The sequence below is a fragment of the Hyperoodon ampullatus genome, assembly GCF_949752795.1.
Source record: "Hyperoodon ampullatus genome assembly, chromosome: 2".
Lineage (NCBI taxonomy): Eukaryota > Metazoa > Chordata > Mammalia > Artiodactyla > Ziphiidae > Hyperoodon > Hyperoodon ampullatus.
In genome coordinates, this window is record NC_136915.1 from 119048346 (window position 1) to 119071445 (window position 23100).

The following is a 23100-nucleotide window of genomic DNA, read 5'->3' on the forward strand; positions in this document are numbered from 1 at the left end:
ACGGGGACTTCTGGCAGGGAGCTGAGCACCTGGAGCTGGGGTACGGGCACTGGAGCAGCGGCTCTCCGCACTAACTCTCCTCGCCTCGTCAGCGGGGCCCCTGCCTCAGAGCCCGGCAACTCGCGGCCGTCGCCCGAGCAGCCTGAGTGCCCCTTGTCTCCCCTGCACGTGTCGCGCCCCGCGCGTCCCGTCTGGCCGCCGCGATGAGCGAGGTGAGAGGCGCTGCCCGGCCCCGCCGCTGCGGACTAGGGCTGCGGCGCGGGGAGGCCGCGGCTCGGGGTTCCAGGGCTGCGAGGGAGGGTGCTGCAGCCCAGAGCCGCTGAGAATCCTCCCGGGACGCCCCCTGCCTCTCTGGGAAAGCTCCCACCTTGGAGTGCTGGGGAGCGATTGGAAGAGGGAGGCTTTAAGTTCCCTGACTGTCGGTAGAGATTTTGGGGGACTGGAATCGACTGTAGAATGGGAGGGCTGAGATCTCAGGTCGTAAGTTTTATCCTCAGGATACTGCCCTCTGCATAGGTCTTACTGCTCCGAGGTTACTTGGGCTTCCCTTCACTCCCCAGACTTCTGAGAAAAACATTAGCTTCTGTCTTCCCTCTCCTAGGGCTGTATTGCTTTTACACTCCTTATGTAGCATTCAACGGAGAACTCCAGCCCTCGTCCCCTGGGGTGGCCACTTCGCCCCTTTTAGGAAGGTGGCATCTTACCCTCCACTCATTCAATCAAGAACCAACCGTTGGAGGGACCATTCTGATATTCAGAAGCCTTGTAGTGGGGGCCTGTCTGGCTCCTGGGGAGATGTCCCCTTCAAGAGTAGACCTCCTTCTGCAGTGCTTGTTACACCCCGAGTCTCCACAGGGTCCGTGGTCATCCGAGCCAGACCCAGTCCATTAACTGTGATTTCCTCTATTCAAAGAACGCTGTGCATCCGTGGGGGTCAAAGCAGACTGGGAAAGACCTCTTCCATTGTTTGACTGCATTTGTAGGCATCCAGAGACAAGGATCTTTCTTTCTAAGTGAAGTCAGTATGGGCAGTGACATCACAGGCTTGCTGTCTGCAACCCCTTTCCTAGTGCCCAGGATCTTGTGTTAAATCCAACATCTCAGCTATATGCCAGATCCCAGCTCTACTGCTTACTAGCCATGCGGCCTTAGGCAAGTTTACTAAACCTTTCTCTGCTTCAGTGTTTTATCTGCAAAATGGGGGCAATACTGGTCGTTCTAATGATTAAATGAGATAATATATGCCAAGTACTGAGAACAGTACCTGACAGAGAGTAGGCACTCATTGTATGTTAGATATTGTTATTATCTCCCTCTCTCTTTTAAAATTTAATTTTTTTTTAATTTTAGAGTATTTCAGAAAACTGGCATGAGAAGTGTCAAGGATACAAGGTTAGTGAAAGGGTAGGACCCTGTAGCCGAGATCTCAGTTTAGATCTTCATCTTTAGTTGGAGCTCTGCTGGCTCCTACCAAAAGCTCTCGGCCAGGGAGCCAATTAGTGCCAACTACTATGTTTTGGTTGCCATGTCCACTAAGTTTATCCTGGAAAATTCAGCTACTCTGGGGGCTGCAGATGAACTAAAGTGGTTTCCTGTCCCTCAGATAGTTGTGACTGTGACCACAGCAGCCTTTCAGGAAGAAAGAAAAGGAAAAAAAAATTCAATCTTCTTTCCTTTTGCTTCTTTCAGCCCTAATATGAGAAGAGAGGTTTTCTTTGCCCTCTTTTCACTGAGGTCTAGAGTTCAACGCCCCCCTAGTGTTTCTAAATCTGAAAGTTGCAATTCAAGCCATCCCCTGGAGGTTTGTGATCTGAAGTCTTTGCCAACATGAAGATGTGTGGTTAGCCTGTGCTTTTTAGGGGAAGTGCACAGCCTCTCTGTAGGATACACTACAGGGACTGGGATTTAGGGTGATATTTGGTGGGGTGACAAAGCTGTCACAAAGCAGTGTCAAGAAAAATAATTTGCTGTTTAAGGGGAAAGTCAAGTCTTGACTTAGCAGCTGTACTTGACTAGCCTCAATCAGGAACTCAGTAGAATGATGAGAGTGGGATCCTTGGATGGGAAGTAATGGACGGTGTCTGCAGGGCTGCCTGGCCTCCCAGGCTGTCAGAGTGAACTGGTCCTAACTAGCAATTTAGCTGTCGAAGCTGCCTCCTAATACGCAGCTGAGCCTGGTTTCAGGGATGAGTATTTATAAAATCCAGAAGCAGTCACCTGGGCTTACACAGAGATCAGCTGTCTCTGAACCAGATCCCCAAAGGGCCTCTGCTTCCCCAGAGGCCAAGACCCAGCCTGTTTTCTTCCTCTTGTACAAGCTATGAAGAAAAGTGGAAGTGTTGCCCAGAGCTCTGAAGCTCTAGGGAGACTCCAAACTTCTTATTTCTCTCAGCCCAGCCCCAGGGGTCTCCTCTTTCAGGCTGGAGCCCTAGCCCAGGAAAGCCCTGTGCACTCTGAATCTTATGTAAGCTTCACCTCCCCCACCTGCTTATTGTCTTGCTTCAGTGAAACTGCATGAAATGAGAGAATTTGGGATCTCTTTAAGAGATTCCCATTTCAAATGAAGAACAAAAATTGGGGAGCGGGTCTCCAGACCTAGAGGAAAAGTGTAGGGTCCTGGTGACGCTGCTGGGGAAGGTCTCTGGTTATACTTTCCCTTCCTGGCTCTGCTGTCACTCAGTACTGCAGCAGAGCATTTCCCTGTGAGTGTGCGTGTTCGTGTGCAGAGGAGCCGCAGGGGCTCATCTCCAGCTTGTCTGCATTCACAGCTGCAGGCAGGACTTGATTGCTGTGAATCACAGTCTATCTCTTATAGTTTAATAACTTTTTGCTAGTTTCGGTGAAGAATGGGGATGGGAGATACATTCAGTCCATGAGGGCTCTTTCCTATAATCCCTTGTCATATGGTGTATCTGGCGGCTTAAAGCACACTTGCAAGTTCTTCTGTGATCCTGTTGCACTTCTCAACTGTAAAAAACCCAGCTGGAGGAATCCCTTGGTCCAGCAGTCATTCTGCTGAAATGGGGGTTATGGATGACTGGTAACTAGTTCCATGGTGTCTGCCCCATAGTGTCTGTCCCCAAGCTGGCAGGGGATGGAGCAAGGGACAGATCAACTAGAAACCTCACTAGAACCAGTACTCCCTCCTTTATTATTCTGTTTGCTGTCCTCCTAGGTAATAGGAATGGGATATCACACTTTGGGGATCACATTCTCCTTCCTGTGCATATCTGCCTGAATCTACAACCTCCTCCACAATGGAAGTTTGGTCAGGGTGACATCATTCTGTTATGTCTTCTGTGAACCATTTGTTAGGGAACCTGGTAGGGACTTGGAGGAAATCCAAGTTTCTTTCTTTCTCACTCACTGTTATTTTATTATTATGATGATTATGTTGGACGTATAAAACAGAAGAGCTTGATATTGGAAAGCCTTCCACCTCTAGAAATATCTATCTTCTGAAGTAAGAGAAACCAGAATTTGGTTCTAGAACTTGCTCATACCTTTCTTAGTCACCAGTCCAGGTTGTTGGCCTTAGCTGCTTGAGCAGGAGACTCTGGCTGATAAAAGTGGATGACTTTGTCATCCTGTGACCTGGGAATATAGACGAGTCTTCTTCCTAAGCTGCAGCTGTTATCAGTAACACCTTAGAATGTCAAGTCTCTGTAGGGACAGGCACCATAAGTATTGTGGCTAGAGTCCGAATATGCAAACCTGATGTGGCTTTCATGTCTGTCCATGGAGAATCTTAACTGATGACAGTGATGGAGATAGGGCTGCAAAGGCAGAGGAGGAAGTAGGATCAGGTCAATCAAGGCAAGTCACTACCTTGTCTTTTCAAGGTAATGGTTCTATGAATGCTTCCCCCTGTTTTCTTTCTGTTTTTCTATAGTTCCAAATTGTCTTTCATGAGTCTATGTTATCATGGAAAAACTAAGCTTAGTTTTGCAAAAATCCTTCTATCTAGAAGAAATACAGGTTTTTTTTTACCAAAAAAATCTAAAATAATACATCAAAACATTTTAGCGATATAATTTCAGATTTGTCAAGGAACCCTAAAGATCATCTGGTCCAAACTTCTCATTTTACAGATGAGGAAACTGAGGCCCAAACCTTATCTAAGTTTACACAGTATTAGAACGAACACTGGGGCATAGAACTGCTGCCTTCTTATCCCCAAAGAACTTTCCTTAAGACTCTTTTAACATGTGACTCCAATGATAGAATGGTTTAATTTACATGCAACTTTGAAGGAATATATTACAAATACTTTCTATAGGAGATCTAAGCAGTGTGATTTAATAAATCCTGAGCAAGAGGATAGAGAGAGAGGAGAGACCAACGTAGGATGATACGTACCAACGGGGTAAATTTTGGTAGAATACTAGACAGGGGAAGCACTATTCTTCCTGATGCAAGATGCCTAGTCTCCTTAAAAGTGTGTGCAATGAATGTGCTGAAGTGGAGTAGGTAAGTTAATAGGAGTGTAGGAAGGGGGAAGTCTGGAGGTCCCCTTTTCATGCATTCTTAGTTTCTGGTGTCCATCACTGATTTCCATAACTGTAAAGCAACAAGGACCAGAAGGAGAGGTTTTCTTTCAGAAAAGAAAGGAATGAGCAATTCTCTTAACTCTATAAAGTATTTGACTTGGAGGATCCAGTGCAGAAAACAGGTATCTAAGTAAAATTGCTGTACCTGATAATCAAACAGGCGCTGAACATTTACTCCTCCTTCATTTGGCCACTTGACTTCCAAAGAGAGTACAAAGGCTTTGGGAGGAGAAATCTAGAAGAGGGAAAGAAGAACACATTACGCTGGCAAAGTGAGTGGTGAATACTAAGTGCATGATTTTCTAAATCCGTACTCCAGACCTACTGCTCAAAGTGACTTGCCCCAGAATTATTTTGCCTGCAAGAGTAAGCCAAGTCAGAAGCAGATCCCAAACCACTTTTTCTAAGAAATCTGCACCCCTGCAGGTGCCTAGACCTTATCACATTCTCCTCCCTGAAGCCTGATTATTGTTTAATTCCAGGCTGATGCCAGAAGGCAGCCCCACCTAGGTTTCCCAACCCCCCATCCAGGGAAAAGAGGTGCCATTTACCCTTCTGTTGTCCTTGGTGCTGCCTCCCTCCCACACAAAGCCCTCCAGCTGAGTGTTTGCTTTGTAGGCTGTGGTGGGATTAATACGTTTATTTTGGGACAATAACGCCATGGGTGGGATGCACACTGGAGATTACAGTAATAAATGATGCTTTGGCACTACTCTCTCTCCCCCACCCCCTACCCTCAGTATGGGGTGAAGGCACAGTTCCAAGCTGTGTGCAGAGCACCACAAATAACTGCTCATTACATTGTGGCAGCCCATGCTGGGGGCAAACGGGCGGGCGCTGTTGACTCTCCGCATACCATGAGCTGGCATAGCCAAAGAATTCTGCCTGACTCCAGTGAGGGGTACTGCTATTTCAGGAAACAGGGGTGGGATGGCTGAGAGGGGAAGGACAGACCAGGGGGCTCGGGAGCTCTGACTGCTTAGGTTCTATTCCTGTCTGTAAGGTATTTGGGTTATATTCCATGCATTAGGAAACATTAGGAAAAGAATGTGTGTCTGTAGAACCTGGAGTAAGGATTCCTAGTTCTTTTTCTGTTATTATCTTGAGGGTGACCTTGAGCAAGTCTTTCTGAAGCTGTTTGAGGACTGCAGCTGGTTGCTGCACTGAAAGAATTGAAACAGTTCCAACAGTGCTCCAAAAACAGCAGTCCGGGGTCTTTCAGGGGCACCAGGGGATCCCAAAGGCCTCTCTAAGGATCTTTAGCAGTGAACTTCATTTATCATTGGGGGAGAACATGTCAGCAGGGATAAAAGGGTCCCTGGGGGGCTGAAGCCTCTTTGTCACTACTTGAAAGCAGATGCACTAACTCCTGTCTCCCTTCACTTTCTGCATATCTCTAAAGCAAGCAGGGAGCTTACAAGGCCTAGGATTTATTTCAATACTAAGGCCAGAAAGGGGTCTTTGGGGCTCATATTTAGGATTCAGGCCCTTTTTAGATTTCCCTGCCCTGGACTATAGGACAGGATTCTGAGTCCTTGTGCTTATTCATTTGAGCTAAGTGATTCTAACAGTACTATTAGGTGTATATGATGTGTTTTCTTTTGCCCAGCATCCAAGCTATATCATGCAAAAGCAGAGTATATGTGATACAGATACAATGAGGTGCTCCTTTGTTCCTGTCTGTTGCTGCTGCTAACAACCTGTGATACCTCTTTAAAGACCCCAGTGGGATGAGGAGTATGGGGAAATCTGGGTAGTTTACCTTTTCCATGGTTAGTTCTAAATTGCTGCTTGGAACAGAGGGGGTGACACTATCTTGCCTCTTCGCGTGACAATGGTTGCTGTGGCAACACCATTAAGGATGAAAGAGACAAAGAAAGGAAGAAATGCAGCCCAAGAAGGGGGCAGGGCGAGTAGGGCCTAGAGTTATAGGGTACCTATTCCCCAATAGTGACAGCTATAGGGAAAAAGAACCTAAGTCGCTACCACTTTGACTATTTTCAGGTGCTTTGCCAATACTAACAAACTATCTTTCTGAGGCAAGGGATGGATTTACACAGTCATCTTTCAGATACAAAGGATTGATTGAGGAGATATGGTCTATTTGCTCCTGAGCACTAATCATCTTCTCCCCATAGTCTACAAAAATAAAAATAAAAACAAAAATAAAAAAAAATAGGGTGTGTTTGTGTCTAAGGGTTCTTTGCAATGAAACATGAACATTAATGGAGGTGCTGCATCGGAGGTCCCCTCTGGTACACCTCTGACCTGGGAGTAGTTTCAGGAGGCTCCAGGGTTACAGACATGGGCAGCTGCTATACAGAATACAATTTCTGCCCAAGCAGACTCTTGTTGGGCCCTTTACCAAAGGTTTAGAGCTATTGTCAGCATTTTTGGGGACAGATATTGGGCATACAGGGAGATTGTGATTTCCAGGGTTGGTTTAGAGTAAAAAGAGAACAGTTATGAAATCCTTTGGTAGCAGAATAAGCCTCAAGGGCCCTTAGAGCCATCCCAGGTATTCCCTTCCTCCTTCAGTCCCACTTAGTGAAGATATACTCTGTGGCAGCTCTACTCTTTGATTCCAGGCCTTGAGCCAGGCAACACCCCAGTAACTTGACCTATTCTTATATTCAATCCAGAGTTACATTACTTCAAAATAATAACTATTTATTTTGATATATGCTAGGTATTTTACATACATTTTTTCTAGTTCTTTTCACCTTTCAGGATAGATATGTTTTCTCTTCTGCAGATGAGATGTCTGAGCACAGCAAGGCTAACTGATTTACCCAATGTCACACAGCTAGGAATGGGAGAGCTGGGATAGTCAATGCAGATCCAGGATATGAACTCGGATCTGTCTAACTCTACCTAATATGACATATTGCTTCCACCAGGAATTTGAGGCTTGAGAAAATTTTAATTCACATAAACAAATATCTACTGAGTACCTACTATGTGCAAGACATAGGTTGCAGTTACTACAAGTGATACACAATTAAATGTGCTTTCAAGGAAATGGACTCTGGTGGGGTGGTGAAGTTGGGGAAGGGGAAGTAAGACAAATACACAATAACTATAATACAGGTAACATGAAATACACTCCTAGAGAAGTTCTTCCACTTCATCCTCAGCTGTTTTTCAGGCATATCTACTGAAGTGAGGAAAAACAATGACCTGGCTTCACAATCTCTGAACCAGCTACAGAATGAGGCCCTCAGCTATCTGAAAACAAATTAGACTTCAGAAATTGTAGTGAGGTGGCAAATAAAGCAGAGTAGGAGCTCCCTTCATTTGTTCAACATATGCTGAGTGTATATCGTGCTAGACCCTGGGACTACAGGAGTGAGTAAGATAGACACTGCCCCTACCCTCATAGCGAGTTCTTCATAGGAACTCGCACAGAAATGGAGGAGACAGGCATTAAATATCTAATCAGTAAATTATTATTTAATTACATTAGTAACAAGTACTACTAAGGAGAAATACCAGGTGCTGTGAAAACTTATGAGGGTCCTAGCCCAGTCTGGGGAGCTAAGAAGGGCTTTCTGGAAGAAGGAACCCTTAAGGAGAGCTCTGAAGGATAAATAGGAATTAACTAGGTAAAAGGGGAGCAGGGGTAAGGGAACCATGTGCCACGGTCCTGAGGTGAGAAGAAACAGAGATGAGGTTACCGAGGTAATCAGAGGCTGCATAATGTAAAGCCTTTTAGACTGTGTTAAGAATTTTCTTCTAAAAACAAGAATTTTCTTCTTTATCCTAAGAGCATCAGTAACCACTTGGGCTATCACCGTGGTCCACATAAGAAACAACTGTGTTAGGATGGTGGAAGTGAATGGATTAAGAGATATTTGGGAGATAAAGTTAATAGGACTTAATATTGAATTGGATATGCAATGTGAAGGAAAGAAAGGTGTCAAGAACAATTTCTAGGTTTGTGGCTTGTACAACTGGATGAAATGGGGAATACTTGTAGAGGACTAGGTTGGGTAGGTAGGATTATGAATTTAGTTTGAGACACAAAGAGTTTGGAGTTTCCATAGAACATCCAAGTGGAGATGTTTTAAAGCTCAGAGTAGATTTCTGGGATAGAGGTACGCAGTCTGCCCTCTGCATCCACAGGTTCCACCAACAGCGGATTGAATTTCTGAATCTGAGGATGCAGAACCCATGGGTACTGGAGGGCAGACTGTACTGTGCCATTTTATGTAAGGGACTTGAGCATTTGTGGATTTTGGTATCCCTGGGGATCCTAAAACCAATCCCTCTTGGATACCAAGGGAAAACTGTACATTTGAGCCATCAGTGGCATTCTGTGCTGTTCAATATGGTAGCCACTAACCACATGTAGCTATTTAGCTTATTAGTTATTAATAAATTATTAACTTATTAAATACATTTATAAATTTTATTCCTCAGTTGCACTAGCCACATTTCAAAATGCTCAATAGCCCCATGTGCCTAGGGGATGCCAAATATTGGACAGCACAGATATAAAACATTTCCATCATTGAAAAAAGTTCTTTTGCAGGGGTCTGCAAACTTTTTCTGTAATGGGCTGGGTAGCAAGTATTTTTGGCTTTGTGGGCCCTGTGGCCTCTGCTGCAATTACTCAACTCTGCTATTGTGGTGCAAAAGCAGCCACAGACAATATGCAAACAATGGGCATGGCTGTGTTCCAGTAAAACTTAATTTAGGAAAACAGGCCGTAGACCAGATTTGGCAGTGAGTAGTAGATAACTGACCACTGTTCTATTGGATGGTGCTGTATAAATGATAACTGAAGTCATAGGTGCAGAAAAGATCATCTAGGAAAAGAGAACAGAAGGGAGCCTAGCCCTAAACCTCGAGAGCCCCCAATACTTAAATGTTGACAGAAGTGTCCAGAAAGATAAGAGAAAAACCAGGAAAAACTGTGATGTCCCAGGAGCCAAGGAAAGAATATGTGTCAAGAAAGGTGAAATGAGTATTGAACGCTTCAAGAGGTCAAGCCAAGTGGAGGTGAAACTTTTGCATTTGATTTCTTATCATAGAGCACATTGGTTTTCTAAAGAGGCATTTCAGTGGAATAGGCGTAGAAGCTAGGTTGAAGTGGGTTGGAGAGTGTGTGGGAGGTGAGGAAATGGAGACAGTAAGTGCTCTGAGAAGTCCAGCTATGAAAAGAAAAGAGACGTGAGAGACACTGGCCCCCACCCCTTCCCCAGTCACCTTTCTACTCTACCTTTCTAACTGCTCCTTCTCAGTCTTTGCTAGCTTCTTGACCTCTCTTAACCTTCTTTCCCCTTAAAAAAATAACTTATTATTTAATAACTTATTATGTTACTTGTATAACTTAATAAGTTAATAAGGTATAACTTACATGCAGTAAAATGTACTTTTATCCGGATATAGTTCTGTGAATTTTGACAAACATATACATCGTGTAACTGCCAGCACAGTCAAGATATACAGCAGTTCCATCATCCCCCAAATTCCCTCATTTTCCTTTATAGTCACCCCTCCCATGACCTCAGCCCTTAGCAGCCACTGATCTGTCTGCTGTACCTATAGTTTTGCCTTTACAAGAAATGTCATATAATTGGAATCATACAGTATACGTGTATCCTTTCGGGTCTGGCTTCTTTCACTTAGCATAATGTCTTTAAAGTTCATCCATGTTGTTGTATGTATCAGTAGTTCATTCCTTCTTTAATTGTTGAGTAGTATTACATTTTATGGATGTATTACAATTTGTTTACCCATTCCTCAGTTGAGGGACATTTGGTTGTTTCCAGTTTTTGGTGATTGCAGGTAAAGCCGTTATAAACATTCACTTGCAAGTTTACGTGTAGACGTATGTTTTAATTTCACTTGAGTAAATACCTAGGAGTAGGATTGCTGGGTTGTATGAAAAATGTACACTTCCACACTAGCTGTTCCATCTTACATTCCCACCAGCAATGTCTGAGAACTCCAGATACTCTGTATCTTTGCCAGCACCTCGTATAGTCATTAAAAAAAACCCAACAAAAACATGTGTGTGCATGCACAAGTGCATGCGTGCACAAACGCACACACACACACACACACACACAACCCCCCCAAAACAACAACAAAAAACATTCTAATAGCTGTATAATGATATCTAATTGTGGTTTTAATTCAAATTTCCCAAATGACTAATGATATATATTTTTTCATGTGCTTATTTGCCATCCATGTATCTTCTTTGGTGAAGTGTCCAAATATCTTGCTCCTTTTTACAAACTGTATTCATACTATTGAGATTTGAAAGTTCTTTATATATACTGGATACAAGTCCTTTATCATATTTGTGATTTGCAAATATTTTCTTCCAGTCTGTAGTTTGTCTCTTCATTCTCTTAGGAGTGTCTTTCAAAGAGCAGTTTTTAATTTTGATGAAGTCCAATTTATAATTTTTTTCTTTTATGGATTGTGCTTTTGGTGTATCTAGGAAATCTTTGCCTACCCTAAGGTTGCAAAGATACTTTCCCCCTGTATTTTCTTCTAGAAGTTTTATAGTTTTAGGTTTTATATACATTTCAAGTTAATTTTTGTATAGGGTGCAAGATATAGATTGAGGTTTTTTTGCAATTGACTATCCAATTGTTCCAGCACTATTTTGAAAGGACCACCCTAACATTTTATTTATTTATTTATTTTTATAGATCTTTATTGGAGTATAATTGCTTCACAATACTGTGTTAATTTCTGTTGTACAACAAAGTGAATCAGCCATATGCATGCATATATCCCCATATCCCCTCCCTCTTGAGCCTCCCTCCCCCCCTCCCTATCCCACTCCTCTAGCTCGTCGCAAAGCACTGAGCTGATCTCCCTGTGCTATGCTGCTGCTTCCCACTAGCTATCTATTTTACATTTGGTAGTGTATATACGTCGATGCTACTCTCACTTCGCCCCAGCTTCCCTCTTCCCCTCCCCCCATGTACTCAAGTCCACTCTCTATGTCTACGTCTTTATTCCTGCCCTGCCACTAGGTTCATCAGTACCATTTTTTTTTTTAGATTCCATAATATATGCGTTAACATACAGTATTTCTTTTTGTCTTTCTGACTTACTTCAGTCTGTATGACAGACTCTAGGTCCATCCACCTCACTACAAATAACTCAATTTCATTTCTCTTTATGGCTGAGAAATATTCCATTGCATATATGTGCCACATCTTTATCCATTCATCTATTAGTGGACATTTAGGTTGCTTCCATGTCCTGGCTATTGTAAATAGTGCTGCAATGAACATTGTGGTACATGTCTCTTTTTGAATTATGGTTTTCTCAGGGTACATGCCCAGTAGTGAGATTGCTGGGTCGTATGGTAGTTCTATTTTTAGTTTTTAAGGAACCTCCATACTGTTCTCCATAGTGATTGTATCAATGTATATTCCCACCAATAGTGCAGGAGGGTTCCCTTTTCACCACACCCTTTCCAGCATTTACTGTTTGTAGATTTTTTGATAATGGCCATTCTGACAGGTGTGAGGTGATACCTCATTGTAGTTTTGATTTCCATTTCTCTAATAATTAGTGAGGTTGAGCATCTTTTCATGTGCCTCTTGGCCATCTGTATGTCTACTTTGGTGAAATGTCTATTTAGGTCTTCCACCCATTTTTTAATTGGATTGTTTGTTTTTTTGATATTGAGCTCCATGAGCTGTTTGTATATTTTGGAGATTAATCCTTTGTCCGTTGTTTCATTTGCAAATGTTTTCTCCCATTCTGAGGGTTGTCTTTTTGTCTTATTTATGGTTTCCTTGGCTGTGCAAAAGATGTTAAGTTTAATTAGATCCCATTTGTTTTTTTCTGTTTTTATTTTCATTACTCTAGGAGGTGGGTCAAAAAAGATCTTGTTGTGGATTATGTCAAAGAGTGTTCTTCCTATATTTTCCTCTAAGGGTTTTATAGTGTCTGATCTTACATTTAGCTCTTTAATCCATTTGGAGTTTATTTTTGTGTATGGTGTTAGGGAGTGTTCTAATATCATTCTTTTACATGTAGCTGTCCAGTTTTCCCAACACCACTTATTGAAGAGGCTGTCTTTTCTCCATTGTATGTTCTTGCCTCTTTTGTCATAAATTAGGTGACCATATGCACGTAGGTCTATCTCTGGGCTTTCTATCCTGAACCATTAATCTATATTTCTGTTTTTGTGCCAGTACCATACTGTCTTGATTACCATAGCTTTGTAGTATAGTTTGAAGTTGTGGAGCCTGATTCCTCCAGCTCCGTTTTTCTTTCTCAAGATTGCTTTGACTATTCTGGGTTTTTTGTGTTTCCATACAAATTGTAAAATTTTTTGTTCTAATTTTGTGAAGAATGCCATTGGTAGGTTTTTGTTTTTTTTGTTTGTTTGTTTTTTGTTTTTTTTTTTTGCGGTACGCGGGCCTCTCACTGTTGTGGCCTCTCCCGTTGCAGAGCACAGGCTCCGGACACACAGGCTCAGTGGCCATGGCTCATGGGCCCAGCCGCTCCACGGCATGTGGGATCTTCCCAGACCGGGCACAAACCTGTGTCCCCTGCATCAGCAGGTGGACTCTCAGCCACTGCGCCACCAGGGAAGCCCTGTTGGTAGTTTGATAGGGATTGCATTGAATCTGTAGATTGCTTTGGGTAGTATAGTCATTTTCACAATATTGATTCTTCCAGTCCAAGAACATGGTATATTTCTCCATCTGTTCACCCTAACCTTTTAATATTGGGGTTCCTCAAGGCTTGGTCCTAGACCCGCTTCTTTTCACTCTAGTTGTGGGTGAAGAAGGAATTCAGATTGAGGAAGGCTTTTTTTTGTTTGTTTTTTTGGTTTTAAAGAAAGGAAGAGGTTTTATTTATAAGCAAGTCAAGAGAATTGATTGTGAAGATTCCTGAGGAGGAGAAAAAGGGAATGGGATCTAAAGCTCAAATGGAAGGACAAGACATCATCTGAATGCTGATAAATGCCCTGGAAGGAGGTATAGGGTCAGGAAAGGGAGGATATTGCTGTGTCATATCCCTCTCTGCAGTCTCTCAAAGTTTGAAGACAGAAGACCCCTAAGCCAGCAGACCTCTCCTTTTCCTCCTTCCACACTGGAAGGGAGAGTCCACAACTTTGAACTGCAAAGGAAACAAAAGTATACTCATGGGGAATTGGCAGCTACTGCCAAGATGGTGTAATGGAAATTTGGAGCACATCAGGCCCAGAGGTGAGGAGAAAAGGAATACAGGAAGGTAGGCAGGGAAAGAAACTAGGGCCCTCTAGGGAAAGGCAAGAGTTGATGGGCCTCATAGTTGCTAATTACATGTTGAGAAGTAAGAAACATTTAGTCCTGTGTAGACAGTGAGGCTGAACTGAACCAAGCTTCAACTCACTAGAAACTTGGAATAACAGGCTTAAATGTAAGCAAGAGAGTCATTTGAAATGGAAACCAATAGGATGATCCTGCACATGGAATTCTCAGAATCTGAAAGGCTAGCATCTGGCCCTGGGAGTGAAAAACACACACACAGGCTATGGCTAACCCCCAGGAGTCAGCCGGTTATGTGTCAGGAGGCCCACTGGGCAAACATCAAGATGAAAGCCAGAATCAGCAAGGCTAGCTCAACTAGCAGAGCAGGAATCTGAGTCAGTAGGTAAGGTCTGGGATCAGGTTCTCAAATTACAAGTAAGCTTTCCCCATATTAGGAGGACAGGACCCTCTAGAGTGTATATCAAGCAAGTGTTGGGGACTATGGATTGAGAGACTGGTCCTTGAATACAGCTGTCTAACTGTGGGAATGGAAGGAAATCATGATCTCTAGGACTTTCCTTCTTACCTAGGGATTGCTTTGCTGTGTGGGAGCACTTGTCTATTTAAATCAGTTTCACACTGGACATCCTTCTCATATGGTATGTATGTACCACATGCATACACATGCTTATGCCTTTGGCTGGAGACTGGAATACAGCATAGCATAATGTTCAAGAGGGTGGACTCTGGAGTCAGACCACCTTGGTTCAAATCCTGGCTTTGCTACTTCTTAGCTATATGACCTTAGGCAAGTTAATTAACCTCTTCTGGCCCTTAGTTTTCTTATCTGTAAAGTGAGACTAGTAACAATACCTATCTTATAGGGCTGTTGTAAGAATTCAACGTGTTAAAGTACTTAGAAAAGTGACTGGCACAAAGTAAGTATTATATCAATATATATGATTATTAATAAGATGAGGCGGAGTGGCATTCTAAAGTCCTTGTTTTCTTCCAGTTCCCCTAGGTGGGTCCCATAAGGAAAAGGAAGGATTTGCTAAACCATTTCACTGTTGTTATTTCTGGTCAGAAGAGCTCAGTATTGAAAGAAGTAGAAGAGCACCTGAGAGTTTCCAATAATCCATACCTGGCTAGAATGAGAGGCTGAGAGAGAGCGGCTGAGAGATGTTCACCTGTCACAGCTCTTGTGGGTGAGCACTGATCCTCTGGAGTTGTGAGTTTTTGTAAGAGACACTCTTACAGCACACGTGGTTTCTGGTTCATCCAGAGTGGACCTCCGTGCCTCCTTGGTTTACCAGAAATATGGTTAATCTGATGGCTGTCAGATGGATGCACCAGAGGACCTTGATTCATCTAAAATTGCTGAGTTTCTGGAAGATACACAGGAGGCTTGGGGCAGAGACCAGGGACCAGTAAAGGGCTGAGTATGATGTAGAGGGTGGGAGCTAACAACCTGTGATCTAACTGCCCCCACCTCCCACCTCAGCAAATCACTAACCACTAAATCCAGAAATCCATAGTGTTCAGAGTAGCTATTTGAGAACTGGCTGGAGAGGGTACAGGGAAGAGGGACAGGTTGAAGCCCCAGCGTATTACTTTTTAGCAGAAGGTGTGAGAGAGATTTCAAGGGGCATTGTGAGTAATAGGGGTTTTCTTCTCCTTTACAGAGCCCTTTTCTAGTCTCCGTAGTGACCTCCCATAAAGTTAAGCCAAATGGAGCGGAGAGCCCCTGGGTGGCTAGACAGCAGCTGAGCCATGGCTCCATTCCAGGGTCAGTAATCTCAGGAGAGACTCAGGAATGTGACAGCTGGCAGGGCAGAGGGAAAGGGGTGGCGGGTGTGGTTCAGCCCCGACAAATATTCCTGCTTCGAGGATTCTCAAGGTTAGCTGATATGAGAAGGAAGGTAGAGGAAGGGACAGCTACTCGAGGGGAGATATTTAGAACTGGGGTCCAGATTTTCCTCCAAAGGGGAGAGATGAAAGAAAAGAATTGGTGGATTAAGGGAACAGGCTTATAGAGAGAGAGAGGGATAATGGTTAAAGCAAGGATCAGATTCAGGGATTTGCTGGCAATAAAGAAAGTAGGATTTGAAGTCAGAGATCATGGGACTATAGAACTTGCCTCTTGACCCGTGACCCTCTTGTCTGGACTATTGACTATTATCCTATTACTAAACACCCCATCTATCTCATGCTTTTGCAGTGTGGACAGACCTCTTGTGATGACAGCGTGCCAGTGTGGAAAGTGTCACCTAGCTAACTACTGGGTTATTCCGTTGATCATGTGCCCCCCCCAAAAAAATATATATATATATTGACTACAGGAAGATCATGGGAAAAGAAAGAGTAACGAGTGGCCCATCTCCCAAGAGTCTCAGGAACAACCCTTCCTCTCATGGAAACTTTTTGTTTTTTTTTTTTTTTTGGTCAAAGGGGGACTAGCAGGAATTCCATAGGGTTTGGGGAACACCCTTGTGCATGTTCTTTCAGATTTTTAAATAAAAATGTACATATACATAGACAAGCAATCAATATATTTTACAAAAATTGGACCATATCAACTTTTCTTTTTAAATTTAATTATTTTTGGCTGCGCTGGGTCTTCGTTGCTGCACGTGGTCTTTCTCTAGTTGTGGTGAGCGAGGGTTACTCTTCATTGTGGTGTGCAGGCTTCTCGTTGCAGTGGCTTCTCTTGCTGTGGAACACGGGCTCTAACGCGTGCGGGCTTCAGTAGTTGTGGCTCGCAGACTCTAGAGCATAGGCTGAGTAGTTGTGGCGCACGGGCTTAGTTGTTCCGTGGCATGTGGGATCTTCCCGGACCAGGGATCGAACCCATGTCCCCTGTATTCTTGGGCATATTCCTAACCACTGCACTACCAGGGAAGTCCCTGGACCATATCAACTTTTAAAAACATTACAACAGGGCTTCCCTGGTGGAGCAGTGCTTAAGAATCTGCCTGCCAATGCAAGGGACACAGGTTTGAGCCCTGGCCCGGGAAGATCCCACATGCCACGGAGCAACTAAGCCCGTGTGCCACAACTACTGAGCCTGCACTCTAGAGCCCGCAAGCCACAACTACTGAGCCCATGTGCCACACCTACTGAAGCCTGCGCCTAGAGCCCATGCTCCACAAGAGAAGCCACGACAATGAGAAGCCCGTGCACCGCAACGAAGAGTAGCCCCCGGTCACTGCAATTAGAGAAAGCCAGCACACAGCAACGAAGACCCAACATGCCAAAAAATAAATAAATAAAATTATAAACAAACAAACAAAAAAACATTAGAGCAGAAATTAACAGAACATTGTAAATCAACTATACTATAATAAAATTTTTAAAAATAATAAAAAAGATTAGATAGTTATTTTATAACTGTCTGCTCTCTCCAGTACTTTGCAAGATGCTAGGAATACACAAATCACAGGACTTGAAAAGGCGGTATAAATGTGACCAATATATCCTTTGAAAATCACACATGATCAATAAAGCCGTCTTTGTTTGGCCCCAAATTTTAACATCCAAAAAGATGGAATTGTCCATCTACCTAACAATTTTTAAATTTGTAGTTTATTTTAAAATGCACTTCCATATCAAATATAGCACTGCATCAGCGTTTTTCATCTTTATTTATTCATTTATGGCTGCGTTGGGTCTTTCGCTGCTGCGCATGGGCTTTCTCTAGTGGCAGCGAGCAGGGGCTACCCTTCGTTGCGGTGCGCAGGCTTCTCATTGCAGTGGCTTCTCTCATTGCGGAGCACAGGCTGTAGGCGCGCGGGCTTCAACAGTTGTGGCACATGGGCTCAGTAGTTGTGGCTCGCGGACTCTAGAGCACAGGCTCAGTAGTTGTGGCGCAGGGGCTTAGTTGCTCTGCGGCATGTGAGATCTTCCCGGACGAGGGCTCAAGCCCGTGTCCCCTGCCTTGGCAGATGGATTCTTAACCGCTGTGCCACCAGGGAAGTCCCAGCGTTTTTTATCTTAATAATTTTTATTTTACTTTAAATTATTATTTTTTTCTTATTTCCCCCTAACTTTCTGTTAGAAAAATTTATCAGAGTTGAAAGAGTTGTTCAATGCACATCCATATCTTTTCCAGCTAGATTCAGTAATTGTTAATATATTAGCATATTTGTGTCAGCATGCGACGGTATTCAATCTTGTGGACATAGCACAGTGGCTAAGAGTGTGGAGTTTGTCTGCCTGGGTCCCAGAGCCAGTTCCACTGTTTTCTAGTAGTGTGGCTTGACCTTGAGCAATATCTTTAACATCTCTAAGCCTGTTTCCTCAACTATAAAATAGGATGACATCTCAGAGATTTCAGAGGATTAAATGGGATAGGGTTTGGCACGTAATAAATGCTCAGGAAGTATTATTTGACTACTTGTTTATCTCCTCACTCAGCCTGGAAGATAGAGACAATATCTTGACTGGTTTTACTTTATTTTTTTTAAATTTTTGGCTGCGTTGGGTCTTCGTTGCTGTGCGTGGGCTTTCTCTAGTTGCGGCAATCAGGGGCTACTCTTTGTTGCAGTGCTCGGGCTTCTCGTTGTGGTGGCATCTCTTGTTGCGGAGCATGGGCTCTAGGCGTGCGGGCTTCAGTACTTGTGGCATGCGGGCTCAGCAGTTGTGGTGCGTGGGCTTAATTGCCCCATGGCATGTGGGATCTTAGTTCCCTGACCAGGGATCAAATGGGCATCTCCTGCATTGCAAGCTGGATTGTTAACCACTGGACCACCAGGGAAGTCCCTTACCTGCAGAATTTGACACAATTAATCACTCTTGTCTCCTTGAAATATTTTCTTCATATGGCTTCTAAAGTACTATAATCTCTTGACTTTTCTCCTGGCTTCTTTTCAACTTTTCTTATTGATTTTTCCACATTTCTACAACCTCTAATCACCGGAATGCCCCAGGATTTGACCCTTTTCTTCTTTTTATCTGAACTCACTCCCCTGGTGATCTCACCCAGTCTCATGGCTTAAATGCCAATCACATCTTAATAAATGTCTAATTTATATCTCTAGGCAAGAGCCTTCTCTTTAACTCATCTTGAATATCCAACAGCTTATAAAAACATCTCCTCCTGGTAGACAGTGGACTTGAGGAAGGGGGGCGGGGGGGGAAGCTGGGACAAAGTGAGATATATACACTACCAAATGTAAAATAGCTAGTAGGAAGCAGCTGCATATCACAGGGAGATCAGGTGCTTTGTGACCTCCTAAGGGGATGGGATAGGGAGGGTGGGCTGGAGTCTCAAGATGGAGGGGATATGGGGATATATGTATACATATAGCTGATTCACTTTGTTATACAGCAGAAATTAACACAACATTGTAAAGCAATTATACTCCAATAAAGATGTAAAAAAAAAAAAAAAAAAACCCTCCTCCTGGATAATTAGGTAGGCAATCTCAAACTTGTCCAAAAACAAGCTTCTGATCCTTTCCCTAATACCTGCTCCTCCTGCTGTCTTCTTCATTTCAGGAAATGGCAGTTTCATTTTTTTTCATTTCCTCAGCCCAAAAACTTTGGACCTGTCCTTGAGTTGTCTCACTATGCCACTTAACCAATAGTCGTAGCTTGAAAATACAGTTGGCCCTCTGTGTCTGAGGGTTCTGAATCTGTGGATTCAACCAACCAAAGATTGAAAATATATATATTTTTTAAATTCCAGAAAGTTTCAAAAAGCAAAACTTGAATTTGCTGCAAGCCAGCAACTATTTGCATAGCATTTACATTGTATTGACAACGATTTACATAGCCTTTACACTGTATTAGGCATTATAAGTAATCTAGAGATTTTAAAGTATGTGGGAGGATGTGCATAGGTTATATGCAAATACTTGCCAATATACAAATAAATGTCATTTTATATAAGGTACTTGAGTGTCTGTGGATTTTGGTATCCTCGGGGGTCCTTGAACCAATCTCCTGTGGAATCTGAGGGACAATTGTATAACTAGAATCAAACCACTTCTCACCACCTCCACTGACACCTTTTTTTTTTTTTTTTTTGCGGTACGCGGGCCTCTCACTGTTGTGGCCTCTCCCGTTGCGGAGCACAAGCTCCGGACTGCAGGCTCAGCGGCCATGGCTCACCGGCCTAGCCGCTCCGCGGCATGTGGGATCTTCCCGGACCAGGGCACGAACCCGTGTGCCCTGCATCGGCAGGCGGACTCTCAACCACTGCGCCACCAGGGAAGCCCTACTGACACCTTTTTGATCCAGCAAAAATTATCTCCTGTCTAGTTTTCTGCAATAATCGCCTAACAGATTTTTCATCTTCCTCCCTAATGCCCCTTATGTGCAAATTGAAAGTCTCTAATGGCTTATCATTATCCTTATGATAAAAGTCAAGCTCCTTAAAAAGACTCCCAAGGTCCGACAGAGTCTGCCCCCACTCCCAGTTATCTCTGATCTCATCTCCATCTGTCGTTCCTCCTTCCTCCTCCTCTCCACTCCAGCTACATTGGATTCATGCTATTCCTCAAACACGCTAGTCATGCTTCCACCCCAGGGCTCTTGAAATGTCTCGCCCACCACCTACAGCCCTTACTCCCTTATCTCCTTCAGCTCTTGGCTCAGATGCCACCTTTCAGAGAGGCTTTTCCTGACCACTCTGTATAAAACTGTATTTCTCCATTCCCACCTGGCAGTCACTACCTCCCTTCCCTGTCTTTTCTCTATAGCACTTATCACCACTTAACATAATAATAATTTTGTTTATTCATTTGTCTCTCTATATCCTAGAATGTAAACTCCATGAGGGCAGGGTTTTTTCTGTTTTGTCCTCTACAATTTCCCTAACACCAATCAATACTTGTTGAATAAATTTTGATGACTTTTCTCCCTCTCTCTGATCTCAAGACCCACTTCTTCAAAAGACTAAGGGATGTACCTGGTAGTAGGAGGGCTTGAAAATGATGATGGTGAGTCTACGGGGATGGCACCTTAATACTTCTGTGAATATCTAATATTGTGATTTTTCTTTTCCAGCTTAACACCAAAACATCCCCAGCAACCAACCAGGCAGCCGGCCCAGAGGAAAAGGGTGAGTGGGGGTGGGCTAAGCAGTTTGTAGAACAGGTAAATATAGGGACATGAAGACAAGTAGGGCTGTAAGCCTGGAAGCTCCTAAAGTCAGATGTAACAGGAATAAGAATGTGATAAGTGAAACAAAGCACTAGGTTAGGACTACTATATCTGTAAACTTCCTTCCACTTTTTCCTAAGAAGTAAACCAACTAGAATTTACTCTTTGATTTTAGAAACTGGCTCTGGAATGCTTGGAAACAGGTACAGTGATAGGAAGAAACTCATCAAATAATCCCAGCCTCTGTCTCAATCAGAACTTTAGAGGAAACAGGGGAAAGTGAGTGTGCTCTGTGACTCTGAACTGCAGGATTTAGGAATAAGTGGTGATAGAAGACATTTGTCATCTTGGGTCAGGACTTGCAAAGCTCCTGAGTATCTACTATAACTAATTCTCAGCCTAGGTACCCTGACTCAAGCTTCTGGGAGAGTTATCAGGCATTCCTGGTCCTAGCAAAGATTGGGGGACCTCACGGAGTCCAGTAGAAAGTGGACTTTTTTTTTTTTTTTTTTTTTTTTTGTGGTACGTGGGCCTCTCACTGTTGTGGCCTCTCCCGTTGTGGAGCACAGGCTCGGGACGCGCAGGCTCAGCGGCCATGGCTCACGGACCCAGCCGCTCCGCGGCATGTGGGATCCCCCCGGACCGGGGCACAAACCCGCGTTCTCTGCATCGGCAGGCGGACTCCCAACCACTGCGCCATCAGGGAAGCCCGAAAGTGGACTTTAACCACTGTATTTGGGGCCTGGGGAAAGGGGCTGGGGCAATTCAGGTTTACTCATTAATGAATCTCTCAACTATCTGCAGGGAGAGCTGACAATGCCAAGAAGGCTGAGGAGGAGGAGGAGATTGACATTGATCTGACAGCACCAGAAACAGAGAAGGCTGCCCTTGCTATTCAGGGCAAGTTCCGGCGATTCCAGAAAAAGAAAAAGGATCCCAGTTCCTGAATAACCAGCCTTACCCTTCACCTTGCTCCCTTCCCTCCCCTTCTCCACAGCTCTGACTCCCATGTATCTTTTTCTCTTTGTCCCTCAAGCTTCTCGTTGAGGCAAGTTCAACACTTATACATTATTTTCTCTGGCCCCTCAAGCCATCGCAGCTGCAGAGGCACAAGGAACACAGGGAAGATGAAGAATTCAACAGGCAGCCACTTGCTTAAGGGTGAACGTTTTCTCCTTGGGATACAGCTCCTTGATCAGTACCTGTGCCTGCCCTATGAGGTTGAAGAGCAAGAGGATTTGAGGTTGAGAGAGGGACCCCTGACAATGTGGGAGGGAGGGAAAAGCCTTCAGAGTAGGGTGCCCGAGGGTGGGGCATATGCCCTGTTCCACTGGTTACAACATTCACACTTCAGGTAGCATTTTTTACCTTCACATCCTTCTCATCAGGACCTCAACTTCCCTCCTATGAGCTAAGCCACAGTGGGGACTGGAGCCTCCCTTTCCCCTGGGCAGACCTAAATCAAACTGTTCCCATGTTAGTGCATGCTCAGTAGATTAGTTCCAAGGAAGGGAGACTGGGACTGGTAGAGACAAGGAAAAGTTTCCTTCATTGTCTAGTCTAGAACCGTAAGGGGCAGAAGTGGAAGAGGTTCAAGGGGCCACAGGCAGGGAAATGGGAAGATTTGGGAAGGAAATCGCCAGTTGATTTGGGAAGAAAAGAAAAATGAAGGAGGAGGAGATCTCTAAGGACACAAGTTACTGCTGGTAACTATATGAAGAATTCTTGGGGCTTTGTTAACCTGCCTACCTCTAACCCCTCATGCCTAGCCACCCCCAGAAGCCACAAAAACCAAGTGACCCTTGTAGTTCCCACCTGCCCCACTGTGGAGTCAGAGCAGAAGTGGAACAGCCACTCTATGTGATTTTAGCATGTTTAATAATTATGAAAACAATAAACAAAATCCTCAAGTGGGGCCATTTGACCTCTACTTCTGTTCTTTCTTGGGAGGAATATGAATATAAGCTTGAGCTGGCCTCAGGGAGGGTGGTAGAGCAACTGCACGGATTACATGATGGCTCAGGAAACTAACACAGACCGAAGCCCTCTCCTACCTTCCTTCCCTGACCTTGTCCTCACCTTGATTCACCACCCACATTGTCTCTATCTGCTGCTATTTCCATCCCCGGTGCTCCCCTACAAGGGTGCTCATCCCCTTCCCTTTCCCCTTCCAGCGAGCACACGCTTGGTGGATCTGCCTCTGAAAACACGCCTGATCT

The 23100-nt window shown here is 43.9% G+C and overlaps 1 protein-coding gene across 1 annotated transcript; it reads left to right on the forward strand.

Moving 5' to 3' along the window:
- Positions 1–203: 203 nt before the first annotated feature.
- On the forward strand, positions 204–21828 carry PCP4L1 (Purkinje cell protein 4 like 1; the record flags this gene model as incomplete). Its single annotated transcript, XM_079722170.1, has 3 exons — positions 204–212; positions 20786–20840; positions 21686–21828. 3 exons carry the CDS (start codon positions 204–206, stop codon positions 21826–21828), a joined length of 207 nt encoding a protein of 68 aa, XP_079578296.1.
- Between the last annotated feature and the right edge of the window lie 1272 nt (positions 21829–23100).